This window comes from Heptranchias perlo, chromosome 26 (genome assembly GCF_035084215.1).
Source record: "Heptranchias perlo isolate sHepPer1 chromosome 26, sHepPer1.hap1, whole genome shotgun sequence".
NCBI classification, from domain to species: Eukaryota; Metazoa; Chordata; class Chondrichthyes; order Hexanchiformes; family Hexanchidae; genus Heptranchias; species Heptranchias perlo.
In genome coordinates this window covers 19,094,421-19,107,752 of record NC_090350.1, presented here as the reverse complement: position 1 = coordinate 19,107,752, position 13,332 = coordinate 19,094,421, and the positions used below count along the sequence as shown (strand labels likewise).

Sequence of the window (13,332 nt, the reverse complement as noted above, 5' to 3'; positions counted from 1 at the left end):
ACTGCTTTAAATATTTTGATTGCCCCAAAAAGAATAGACAGCCATGACTCCTTCCTCAACAGTTGCCCAGCCCCTCTGGTGTGTAAAACTACTGTACAAATATCTATAACTGTCAAAGTACACTCCTATAAATGCTGCGTACGAAAATGTGCATTGTCACCAATGTATAAGTTATTCTGATAACTGAAGATGTTACCATTTCTGTGGTGTAACATTCAGCCGATTACAACTGTTTCCATTGATTTAACTCTTGCTCTGCTGCTATACTCCACAACTAATCTATTGCTACATCTTAATAAAACGCTCGTCAAAAAACAGCTCCTATGTTAAAATGCACAGGGAAACAGTAAATGTTAAGTCAATGTGATCTTCATATGTGGTGAAAAAAGTTCTAATCATTTCTGCCATCAGGGAATGCAGTCACTTTGAAACAATTTTACCCATATTGATGAAATTTTAGAATTTCATTAGTGCTAACGGGAAAATACTGTGTGCATTAAATACTAGGAGCCTGTCCTTGAGATGCCAGTGATCTTACTGGCACATTAATACCAGGGAGCAGGATACTGCACAAATGTCAATTCCTGCTGGTAAACTATAGGATTTAATGCACCTGTGGGCATTTCATGTGGATCATAGATGAGACAGTGACAGTCATTGCCTATTCCAGCACTAAGTCATGGACTCAATCTTACTTCCAATAACAACCTGTGTTTATATAGTGTCTTTAATGTGGTAAGAGTCCCAAGGTGCTTCACAGAAGGTTATGGGAAAATGTATGCTGAGCCAAAGGAGGGAAAATTAGGAGGGGTTGACCAAAATCTTAATCAAAGAGGTGGGTTTTAAGGAAGGTCATAAAAGGAGGAGAAGCAGCGGGGTTTAAGGCAGGAATTCCAGAGTGTGCGGCCTAGGCACGGCTGCCAATTATGGGGCCCAGAGGAGGGGGGGGATGCACAAGAAGCCGGAATGATTAGTACAGAGTTTGGTGGGGGGTGTGAGGGGTGGTTGTGATGGTGGTGGGAGGGGGGGTGGTTGTAAGGCTGGAGGAGGTTACAGAGATATGGAGGGGTGAGGCCATGGAAGGATTTAAATAACAATAATATGCATTTATAGAGCGCCTTTAATCTAGTAAAACGTCCCACAATGGTGAGAATTTTAAATTTGAAGCCATTCAAAACAGGGTTTTGTAACCTCTCAATTGAAATTATAAATATATAATAAAAAATGAGGGGAAAATAAATCAAAAACGGATGGAGCCATAGCTTTAACATTACACATATGTTCAGCCCACAACTGGGCTGAATAAGGGAGTACGGGTTTCTGCCCTTGCTCAGATGCCTGCTTTGAGATCTGTCGTAGACAAGAACTCCAATTTTGTGGGTAGAAGGCCCAGTTTCCACTACCGGTGAATTTAAATCACATCGCCCAATGGGAAGTAGCCTTGACACAGACCCAAGTATGTTTCTCCACGTGGGATGGGTTCAGCCACAAACAAACCCCAGAATCACTCAAAGCCTGGAGTTCCACTTTAATTTCACATATAAAAATCACAGGTACAACTGGTTAGGTGTAATTTAAGTAGCAGCTCAATACTGAATTTATCAAATTGCATTTCACAGGGGAAGAACATATTCTTTTTATAAAAAGGGGTGAACAGAACAGAGTACAGAGTGAACCGGGAATTTACACATACTCTTGAAAGACAAATGTGGGAGACAGTGTATCCTTGGAGGATATTGCAGGCTAATGACTCCACCCAACTTTTCTTTTTCTGGTTTTATTGCAGCTTTGTTGCAAACTAGATAATCTTAAATTCCATCCTATTTTTGACTGAAACCATCACTTATCTTGGTTGCCAAAAGTCATTAACAATAACAGGAATAAAACCTGTCAGAAAGGTAAAAGCCCATGGGATACAGGGAAATGTGGCGCATTGGATCCAAAATTGGCTCAGTAACAGGAAACAAAGGGTAAAAGTCGATGGATGTCTTTGCGAATGGAAATCCATTTCCAGTGGTGTGTCACAGGGCTCAGTGTTGGGTCCCTTGCTGTTTATAGTATATATTAATGATTTGGACTTGAATGTAGGGAGCATGATTGGCAAATTTGCAAACGACACAAAAATTGGCCGTGTAGTTGATAGTGAAGAGGATAGCTGTAGACTCCAAGAAGATATCAATGGGTTGGTGGAGTGGGCGAAAAAGTGGCAAATGGAGTTCAACCCAGAGAAGTGTGAGATAATGCACTTAGGGAGGGCAAACAGTAAAAGGGAATACGCAGTAAATGGGAATATATTGAGAGGGGTAGAGGAAGTGAGAGACCTTGGAGTGCATGTGCAAAGGTCCCTGAAGATGGCAGTACAGGTAGATAAGGTTGTGAAGAAGGCATACGGAATGCTCTTCATTATTAGTCGAGGTATAGAATACAAAAGCAGGGATGTAATGATGGAACTGTATAAAACGCTGGTAAGGCCACAGCTGGAGTATTGTGCGCAGTTCTGGTCACCACATTACAGGAAGGCCGTAATTGCTCTGGAGAGAGTGCAGAGAAGATTTACAAGAATGTTGCCAGGGCTTGAAAATTACAGCCAAGAGGAGAGATTGGATAGGCTGGGCTTGTTTTCCTTGGAGCAGAGGAGGCTGAGGGGTGGCTTGATTGAGGTGTACAAAATGATGAGGGGCTCAGATAGTGTAGACAGGAAGTACCTGTTTCCCCTAGCGAAGAGTTCAAGAACTAGAGGACATAGATTTAAGCTGATTGGCGGAAGGATTAGAGGGGACATGAGGAAAAACTTTTTTACCCAGAGGGTGGTGGGCGTATGGAATTCGCTGCCCGAATTGGTGGTAGAGGCAGGGACCCTTAACTCTTTTAAAAAGTACCTGGGCCTGCACCTAAAGTGCTGTAAGCTGCAGGGCTATGGACCGGGTGCTGGAAGGTAGGATCAGAATGGGCACCTGGTTGTTCTTCGAGCTGGCGCGGACACGATTGGCCGAATGGCCCTCTTCTGGGCTGTATCTTTTCTATAGTTCTATGGTTCTAAACCGTACGAGCAAAGTGTTTTTTATAAAAACAATATATAGGTGTTACCACGAGGGCAAATGTTTACATGCAGGCTCAGTTCCTGAAACAGCCCACCACACAATCCCTGCTGTTTCACTGCCCCCGTGAGTGACATTTCAGTGGCAGGTTCACGCCAGAACAAACCTTATCTAGTTCCGCTACGACGTGTGTAAGAAGGGCCGATACATTACGTTACACTCTGATTTCCCATCTTTCCTTGTGAAGGAGTTTTGCACTTCATCCAATCCCAGGATGGTGTTGACTTAGCTGAACTCTGCCAGAATGTCAGGTGGGATGCTACAATTGACAGCAGTGCCTTTGGGCTAAGGAGGGGAAAAATATCTGCCCACGGTTCCTATTCCTGATTGCTGTCCAATCGCACTTGCTGAGTTTGTAGATGCCCAGTGAAAACAGGATTGAACTTGGCTGCGGTGCCCTCCAAAGTCAAATAGCCGGATGCTCATTTTTAGTGCCACATATGAAAAATGGGCACAGAAGTTCAAACAGGTTACTCCCCAAATTGAGCCCATACCTTCGGGGACGAGGGGTAAACTCGGCTTTTTGTTTTTAAAAAGTATCTTGAATCTGCTTTGTGCCAACGTTGAGATGAGGAGCTCACTGTTCCAAACCTGCACCCTACTATTCTGTGGGCATTGTAAGCTGCCCCTCCAATGTAATGGGTCACCATGCCAGCTCTACACAGTGAGAATCCAGAATTTACAGATGAAACAGTGAGCCCGAGACCTCTGCTACAGTAATCAAGCTCGGTGCCACGGACCTCAGCTATCTTCCCCCTACATTCTGGAACTTTCTCCGGTGTCTTTTTGCAGTTTCTCTCCTATTCCTTGTCATGCCTTCTCTGAGCTCACCTTGTCCATGATACCTACTTCCGGCTTCTATGACCCAATTTCTACTAAACTGCTGATCACCCAACTTCCCATGCTAGTTGACATTGTAAGTGCTTCCCTCCTTTCAGTTACTGTCCCCTTCCCTTTCAAAATGGCCATCATCACCCCCCACCCTCAAAAAACTCAACCTTCACCCCTATGTCCTTGCAAACTACAGGCCCATCTCCAACCTCCCTTTCCTCTCAAAAGTTCTTGAATGCGCTGTTGCCTCCTAAATCTGTGCCCATCTTTCCTGCAACTCCATGTTTGAATCTCTCCGATCAGGGTTCTGTCCCTGCCACTAATCAAAGTAACAAAATGACATCCTCTGTGACCGAGGTGCATTATCCCTCTTCATCCTCCTCGACCTCTCTGCAGCCTTTGACACGGTCGACCACACCATCCTCCTCCAACACCTTCTCTCCATTATCCAGCTCAGTGGTATTGTCCTCGTTTGGTTCCACTCTTGCCTATCTGATCGTAGCCACAGTATGTCCAACAATGCCTTCTGTTCCCACCGCTGCATTGTTACTTCCGAAATTTCCCAAGGATCCATCCTTGGCCCCTCCTCTTAACATCCAGAGACGGGATCAGCTTTCACATATACGCTGACGACACCCAGTTCTACCTCTCCACCATCTTGCTCAATCCTTCCACTGCCTCTGTGCTGTCAGACTTCTTGTACGACATCCACTCGTGGGTCAGCTGCAATTCCTTCCAGTTAAAGATTGGGAAGAGCAAAACCATCATCTTCGCCCCCTTGCCATAAACTCCATACCCTGGCCACTGATTCCATCTCCCTCCCACCATTGTCCCAGCCTGAACCAGAGTGTTCGCAATCTTGGCATCCTAGTCGACCCCAAGTTGAGCTTCTGACCCCATATCCTCTCCATTACAAAGACTGCCTACTTCTATCCCCATAACATCACCCACCTCCACTCCCTGCCTCAGCCCATCTGCTGCTGAAACCCTCAACCCTGCCTTTGTGACCTCCATATTCAGCTGTTCCAATGCTCTCCTGGTTGGCGTCCCATTCTCCACCCTCTGTAAACTTCAGCTCATCTAAAATTGTCCCACATCAAGTTCCACTCAGCCATCACCCCTGTCTTTGCTGACCTACATTGGCTCCCAGTGCCCAAATGCCTCCAATTTAAAATTCTCATCCTCATGTTTAATTCCCTTTACGGCCTCTCCCCTCCCTCTCTCTGTAACCTCCTCCAGCCCTACAACACCTCCAGAACTTTCTGTTCCTCTAATTCTGGTCTTTTGTGCAACCCCCCTCCCTTCGCCCCACCGTTGGTGGCCATTCCTTCAGCCATTTAAGCCCCATGCTCTGGAACTCCCTCCCTAAACCCTTTTACCTCTCTACCTCCCTCTCCTCTTTTAAAACCCTCGTTAAAAGCCATTTCTTCAACCAAGCTTTTAATCGCCCCTCCTAACATCTCCTTCTTTGGCTTTGCATCTATTTATGATCACGGTACAAAAATGCAAGTAGTTGTTGTTGTTATAAATGCTCCTCCCCTCTGCTCACTTCTGAAAGTCGCCTTGGTCCACTTCCCTTTAACCATCTGGTTTTTAGAAATCCTTTAAGCCCCTTGGGAGGTTTACTACTTTCAAGGCTGTATTTTAATGCAACTTGTCAGTGATGCTGGTTATGGATTCTTTCGTATTTACCCACGCCTTTCTGTTCTTTTGACTTTTTTAAATTATTTTTTAAAACAAGTAAAACCCCTGACTTGTTCTGCTAAGCGGGATCCATGGTCTGCACTCTAATATCTAAGCTAGACTCACGTGTTAAAGACGTCACCGCCCGGGTTTGAGTCAGTTTCACTGTAAACAAAATATGAAACACACTCGGTGCAAACTGTGGACGGAAAAAAGCCCCAAACTCTATTTAACCAGAGGTCGAAGGTTGCAATGCATCTGTGAACATTATAGTTACACTGAAATAAACCCCAAACTCAAATTAACCGAAGGTAGAAATTTGCAGGAATATTATAGTTACAGTGAATGCAAAATTCACTACATTTTTTTAAGTGTTGCACAAACTTGCACCTTCCACCTCCCGTCCTTGTTATTCCTCGATCCTGCTCTGCAGCAGCTCCTGGTTCTTTATATATATATGTATATATTTAACATTACACCCAGAGCTCCCCCAAACTCACCAGCTCCTCCCCATCGTTAATTTAGCGCCAAAAAAATAATAATATCAGCAACAACAAGCGCTGCTGCAGCAGCCCCCGAGAAACGGGTCGGAGGCGTCTCCGCCCCTCAGCCCTCCTGCTGCTCATACCCACCGCCTGGGCGTACAGGTCGGCGGAGATCCGATCCGTCAACTTCATGACCCCGGTGAGCATGAAGAACAGCCCCAGAAGGACGCGGACAGCCACGAACACAAGCGCCATGATCACTGGTTCACCAAATGAACTCGCAACGAGACACAAGACGGAAGAGCTCCTAAAGGGACACCCCCCCTCCCTCCCTGCCAACCAACCACTGGCTCAGCCCAGCTCTTATCATCTGGCCCTGTCACACTTCTTAACAGGTCCACTCATTTGGAGTGAGACTCACTTATTTTTGGTTTAAAAATGTGACTTACTTTATGCATCTTGTTTTTAAAGTAAGCTTTGCTCCCTGTGTGTTTAAATGAGTTTGTAATGTGTTACATTTTTCTGACAAATCTCACTCCTAATGGCACTCCTTCCATGTTGGCAGTTCTACCCACAGCAAGCTCAGATGCTTTTCAGAGCACGCTGTCCACGATGGAGTTGGTACCTGTCTGGTTTTTGGCCGGTGAGTCTCTCTTTATTCTTTTTTTTTAAATTTAAAGTGGGCAGCAGAAGTCTGGTTTTCGTCTAGTGTTCAGCTGCCCCACCCCTGAGTTTACACTGTACCTTCGCAGACACAGACAGGTCCAGAACGTGTGGCCCAGCTCCAAATCTAGAGCTGGGATCTGGTCCTGGGATCATCCAACTCCTCTAGTCAGTTAGTATCGAAGCTGGAACTTGACGTCAGCCTCAGAAACAATGTCAAAATAAATATAAGACATTGCCTCCAAAAAAAAGTATAACAACCAAGCCTGGATTTTCCTCTTCAATACAATCACTGGAGGTGATCAGGGTAGTCAGCATCAACTCATTAGCCCCATGCACTGCAATTTAGTGTTGGTAGAAGTTTAATGATCTTACCAGGTCAGGCAAGGTAAGAAGAATCAGCCACACCTTTCAAGAATGCTCTGTACTAAGCATGTTTGCCACTTACAACTACTTCCTCTCATTGTATTGAAGTGCTTCAAGAACTTACCATTACTGTCTTCTTTACACCCCCAACCTTCACTTGCAAATGTATTTCATGACATTCAGAGGGCATCCTCAGTTTTTTTCATTTTTCTTAAGAAAAACACGAGAGAGATTGGTGACAGGAGGTGGAATCCCAATCTCTGCCCTCCAACACGGAGGAAGTGTTGGAGCTCCAGAGGAAGGATTCGGAGATGAGGAAGTCAGAGGGCACCTGCTGATTGCAGGCTTGTTGTGACACTTGGCGCCTCGTCTCATGCCATTGGGCCACACATAACCTGTCAGCAAACTAGATCAGGAAACCCTCATATGCTGTGAATTCTGCTCCTCAGCAACCCATCCTAACATTTGCTTCTCCTTTTGATGTGATCCAGCAAAAATAAGCAGAGAAGGAAGATGAACTAGGCCCCTCTGCAACTGGCCCTGCATCACATGTGCCATCACACACTCTCTCTGCTTTACGCGCTAGCCCAGAGACATCCATCAGAGGGGAGTTAGAGAGTGAGCCAAAGGGGATGCACACAGTGATGCACAGAGCACTAGTGGGCAGGAGGAGTTGTGAGTGAAAGATGAGGAGGAAGACATCGCTGATTGGAGAGTCAAGAGTCATTGCTTCTTGACTGGGAATGGTTCCTGATAATGTGCAGCAGATGGCAGGCCAATGGGAGGAATCCACTACCTGCAACCCTGGCACCATGGGTTCACTGCAGTGAAGTGTGTAACAGCTCTAGGCCGATTTGTAGCAGAAGCCCCCACAACAGAACAACAACAACTTGCATTTATGTAGTGCCTTTAATGTAGTAAAACGTCCCAAGGCACTTCACAGGAGGATTATCAGACAAAATTTGACAGTGAGCCACATAAGGAGATATTAGGACAGGTGGTCAAAGAGGTAGGTTTTAAGGAGCATCTAAAAGGTGGGGGAGAGAGAGGTAGAGAGGTTTCGAGAGGGAATTCCAGAGCTTAGGGCCTAGGCAGTTGAAGACACAGCTGTCACTGGTGGAGCGATTAAAATCAGGGATGTGCAAGAGGCCAGAATTGGAGGAACGCAGTGATCACGGAGGGTCGTAGGGCTGGAGGAGGTTACAGAGATAGGGAGGGGGAAGCCATGAAGGGATTTGAATACAAGATGAGAATTTTAAAATCGAGGCGTTGCCGGACCGGGAGCCAATATAGGTCAGCGAGCACAGGGGTGATGGGTGAACGAGACTTGGTGCGAGTTAGGATACAGGCAGCAGAGTTTTGGATGAGCTTAAGTTTATGGAAGGTGGAAGATGGGAGGCTGGCCAAGGGAGCATTGGAATAGTTGAGTCTAGAGGTAACAAAGGCATGAATGAGGGTTTCAGCAGCAGATGAGCTGACGGGTGTTGTTATAGAGGTGGAAGTAGGAAGTCTTAGCGATGGAGCGGATATGGGGACAGAAGCTTATCTCAGGCTCAAAAAGGACGCCAAGGTTGCGAATGGCCTGGTTCTGCCTCAGACAGTGGCCAGGGAGAAGGATGGAGTCAGTGGCTAGTGAACAGAGTTTGTGGCGGGACCCAAGACAATGGCTTCAGTCTTCCCAATATTTAGTTGAAATATATAGAAGCCATAAGGGCAGTCTTAGCTTCTGCCATGGGTGCTCAGGTTTCTGCTATAGAGGCTTTGGGCACAGATTGGAAAGGGTTGTTTCTCCTGGCTTTGATAAGCTTGCCAACCATCTCTCAAGACTTCACTGAACTGATTAGTACCATTAGGTTTGCTTTCCCACCGATCAATGACCATGCAGAATCAAAGCCCAACACTTCCATAATGTGCGCATACGATACTAGCAGCATATATGCGCCCTCTTGCCATCCTCCTCAGATGCCTCCATATGTGACAGAAAGGAGGTAGGGCCAAACTGCACTGCCCTTGCACAAAATGCAGTCTGCAGCAGGTCCATCTCAGGATGTAACTTTCAGAAGATAAGGGCTACTTCAGTCCTAAGTGATTCCTAGAGTTACATAGAAGTCAGCCACTGTGTACTCCTGCTTCTGAAGTAGCATTTAGAAGTATAACATTAGGTTTAACGGGTCACTCATCATACACTTGCACCAAGGGGAAGCTTAAAGGAAAAGCACTAGACACACATACACAGCACGGCTTTTGAATAAAATTATGGTTCCACTAAAGTTGATGTGCGTGGAGACATTGTTTTCTATTATAAAAGATGTGATAACAGAACACTTGGGGGGCATTAACGGGATTGGACAAAGTCAGCATGGGTTTATGAAAGGGAAATTATGCTTAACAAATCTACTGGAGTTTTTTGAGGATGTAACTAGTAGAATAGATAGGGGAGAACCAGTGGATGTGGTGTGCTTGGATTTTCAGAAGGCTTTTGATAAGGTCCCACACAAGAGGTTAGTGTGCAAAATTAAAGCACATGGGATTGGGGGGAATATACTGGCATGGATTGAGAATTGGTTGACAGACAGGAAACAGAGTAGGAATAATCAGATCTTTTTCCAGGTGGCAGGCAGTGACTAGTGGGGTACTGCAGGGATCAGTGCTTGGGCCCCAGCTATTCACAATATATATCAATGATTTGGACGAGGGAACTAAATGTAACATTTCCAAATTTGCAGACGACACAAAGCTGGGGTGGAATGTAAGTTGTGAGGAGGATGCAAAGAGGCAAGAACATGGCAGATGAAGTATAACGTGGATAAATGTGAGGTTATCCACTTTGGTTGTAAAAACAGAAAGGCAGATTATTATCTGAATGGTTATAGATTGAGAAAAGGGGAGGTGCAACGAGACCTGGGTGTCCTTGTACACCAGTCGCTGAAAGCGAGCATTCTGGTGCAGCAAGCAGTTAGGAAGGCGAATGGTATGTCGGCCTTCATTGCAAGAGGATTTGAGTACAGGAGCAGGGATGTCTTACTGCAGTTATACAGGGCCTTGGTGAGACCACATCTGGAGTATTGTGTGCAGTTTTGGTCTCCTTATCTGAGGAAGGATATCCTTGCCATGAAGGGAATGCAACTAGGGTTTACCAGACTGATTCCTAAGATGGCAGGACTGACGTATGAGAGATTGGGTCGACTAGGCCTATACTCACTAGAGTTTAGAAGAATGAGAGGTGATCTCATCGAAACATATAAAATTCTAACAGGACTAGACAGACTAGATGCGGGGAGGATGTTCCCGATGGCTGGGGAGCCCAGAATCAGGGGTCATAGTCTCAGGATATGGGGTATGCCATTTAGAACCGAGATGAGGAGAAATTTCTTCACTCAGAGGGCTGAATAGCCCAGTTTTGCTCCTGTTTTCTATGTTCCTATGATTGGAAGTGGCTTTGATAAGGTAATGCGTGAGTTGTTGTGGATCTAGAAGGATCTGTAGTTGATGGCACCTTTGTGTGGTGGGAAGAGGGAAGATGCAGACAGAACTGTTCATGCAGTGATCAAATACTGTAGTCAGGAAAAAAACTTGCCATATCAGAATGTCAGGAAAGTCTCTTCCAGCTGCAAAAAGGCCATCCTCTGCACGTTGCTGCAGCTCATATCTGATCCCTATGTCGCCCTTTGATTTCTTCACCCTCCAGGAGGCCTCTTTGTAGGAAAAAGTTGCACAGCATGCAGCACATATCTGTAACCCTGGAAACCTCAGCCAGACTATTGCAATGCATCCCCAGACTGACCAAAACAGGATTGTTATAGTTCAGTAACATGTATTCTACAGTTGATTGCAAATAATTCAAAGTCATTTCTGTGCTAAAAGATTTAATTTAGCCAATAATTTGAAATAAGGAACATAAGTAGCACAGCAAAGTAAGTGTTTATTGCTATAAAAATTGTCCACCACCTGGAAGGACAAGGGCAGCAGGTGCATGGAAGCACTGTCACCTCCAAGTTCCCCTCCAAGATACACACCATTCTGACTTAGACGTATATCGGCATTCCTTCATCCTGGAACTCACTACCTAACAGCGTTGCATCGTCACCACATGGACTGCAGCGGTTGTAGATGAAGGCCCACCATCAGCTTCTCAAGGGCAACTAGGGATGGGCATTAAATGCCAGCTTTGCCAGCAACGCCCACATCCCGAGAATAGTTATTTTTAAAAATGACTAATTCAAAGTTACTTAAGTCAAATTATCTAAAGAATAGGTTGTATTATATAATAATCTATACTATTCTCTTAAAAATCTTAAGTAGGGTGGCATATCTGTCTACAAACTTTACTTCCTGCTATCACAATTTTGGTAATACTTTCATATACCATTCAGTTTTGCTATATCCAACAATTTGCATTGATGCAGTACCTTTAATGTAGAAAAACATCTCAATGCACTTCACAGAGGCAAAATTAGACACAAATGGATGCCAAGTCACAGAAGCAAATGTTAGGAGGGCTGACCACAAGCTTGGTCAAAGGGGTGGCTTTTGAGGTCTTAAAAGAGGGGAGAAAGGTGAAGAGGAGGGTGGTTTAGGAAGGGAATTCCAGAGATAGGAGCCTAAATGGCTAAAGGCCGCCAAATTGTATGGCGAAGGGAAGGAAGAATGCACATGACAAGAGTCAGAGGGTCGGAGAGTTCTGGGGTGGAGATTGTAGGGCTTGAGTAGGCTACAAAGATTGGGAGAGGTAAGGTCATGAATGGATTTAAATACAAGAATTCTAATTTTAAATTGGAGGCGTTGGGGGACCAAAAGCCAATATAGATCAGCAAGGATAGGAATGATGGGTGAGTGGGACTGAAGTTTACACATCATGAAGGATGACAGACCAGCCAGGAATGCATTGGAATAATTGAATCTAGAGGTGACAAAGGCATGAATAAGAGTTTCAGAAGCACATGGGCTAAGGCAGGGACAGAGACAAGCAGTGTTACAGATGTGGAAGTAGGCAGTCTTTCTGACGTAGAGGATATGGGATCAAAGCTCAGCTCAGTCTCAAATAGGATGCCGAGGTTGAGAACTGTCTGGTTCAATCTGAGACAGTGACTGGAGAAGGGGATGGAATCAGTGGCAAGGATATGGAGTTTGTGGGAGGGCCGAAGTTGATGGCCTTCCCAATGTTTAACTGGAGGGAATTGAGCCCATCTAAGACTGGATGTCAGACAATCTGGCTGACAGCACATTGATAGTGAGGGGTCGAGAGAGTTAATGGAGAGGAAGAGCTGTGTGTCTCAGCAACGTGGAAACCGACCCATGCCTTCTGATAACATGGCCAAGAGATGAAGAGAAGGGAGCGAAGGATAGATCCTGAGGTACAGGAGCGCAAAGAGAGGCCACTGCTTGAGATGTTCTGGCTATGATTGGATAGGTATGATTCGAACAAAGCAAGGGCAGTCCCACTGAGCTGGACAACGGAGGAGAGGCATTAGAGAAGGATGGTGTGATCAACCATGTCAAAGGCTGCAGAGCGTTCAAGGTGGATCAAGAGGGAAAGTGCACCACTGTCGCAGTCATAGAGGATGGCATATGTAACTTTGATTAGGGCTGTTTCAGTGCTGTGGCAGGGGCAGCAACCTGATTGGAGATATTCAAACTTGGAGTTGCAGGAAAGGTGGGTGTGGATTTGGGAGACGTCGACAAGTTCAAGGTCTTGAGAGGAAAAGGAGGTTGGAGACGGGGCAGTAGTTTGCAAGGAAATTGGGATCATGGGTGGTTATGACAGCGGTTTTGAAATAGGGTAGAACAGTACCTGAGGAGAGGGCATCATTTACAATGTCAGCTGATATGGGAGCCAAGAAAGGAAGTTGGGTGGCCAGCAGTTTACTGGAAATGAAGTCAAAGAAGCAGGAGATAGGTATCATGGACAAGATGAACTCAAAGAGGGCATATGGGGAGATATGGGAGAAACTAGAGAAAGATGCAGGATCAGGGCTAGGGCTAGGATTAATGGTCAGTGATTTTATTCAAATTGTATTTCAGTAAGCATCTTAGCTCCTGTCTTCCACACACATTAATAGAAGGGAGGGAAGATAGTCATACACCATTTTTATCATGATCACATCACATGCAATTAATGATGACTCCAAAATTATGCAGTGTAATATAAAAATACATAGACTTAATGTGCTCATCTGAAATTCTCCTCTATGCTACTTTAGCAGAGG

At 45.2% G+C, this 13,332-nt stretch overlaps 1 protein-coding gene across 2 annotated transcripts in view; it reads right to left on the bottom strand.

Moving 5' to 3' along the window:
• LOC137342530 (transmembrane protein 35B-like) overlaps nt 1–6,392 on the bottom strand; it is a 51,404-nt gene extending 45,012 nt beyond the window's left edge. For both annotated transcript variants that reach the window (XM_068006466.1, XM_068006467.1), the window contains exon 1: nt 6,245–6,392. In XM_068006466.1, the coding sequence (XP_067862567.1) occupies nt 6,245–6,352 (108 nt within the window). In that variant the 5' untranslated portion in view covers nt 6,353–6,392. The remainder of the gene's footprint in view (nt 1–6,244) is intronic.
• Nucleotides 6,393–13,332: the final 6,940 nt, after the last annotated feature.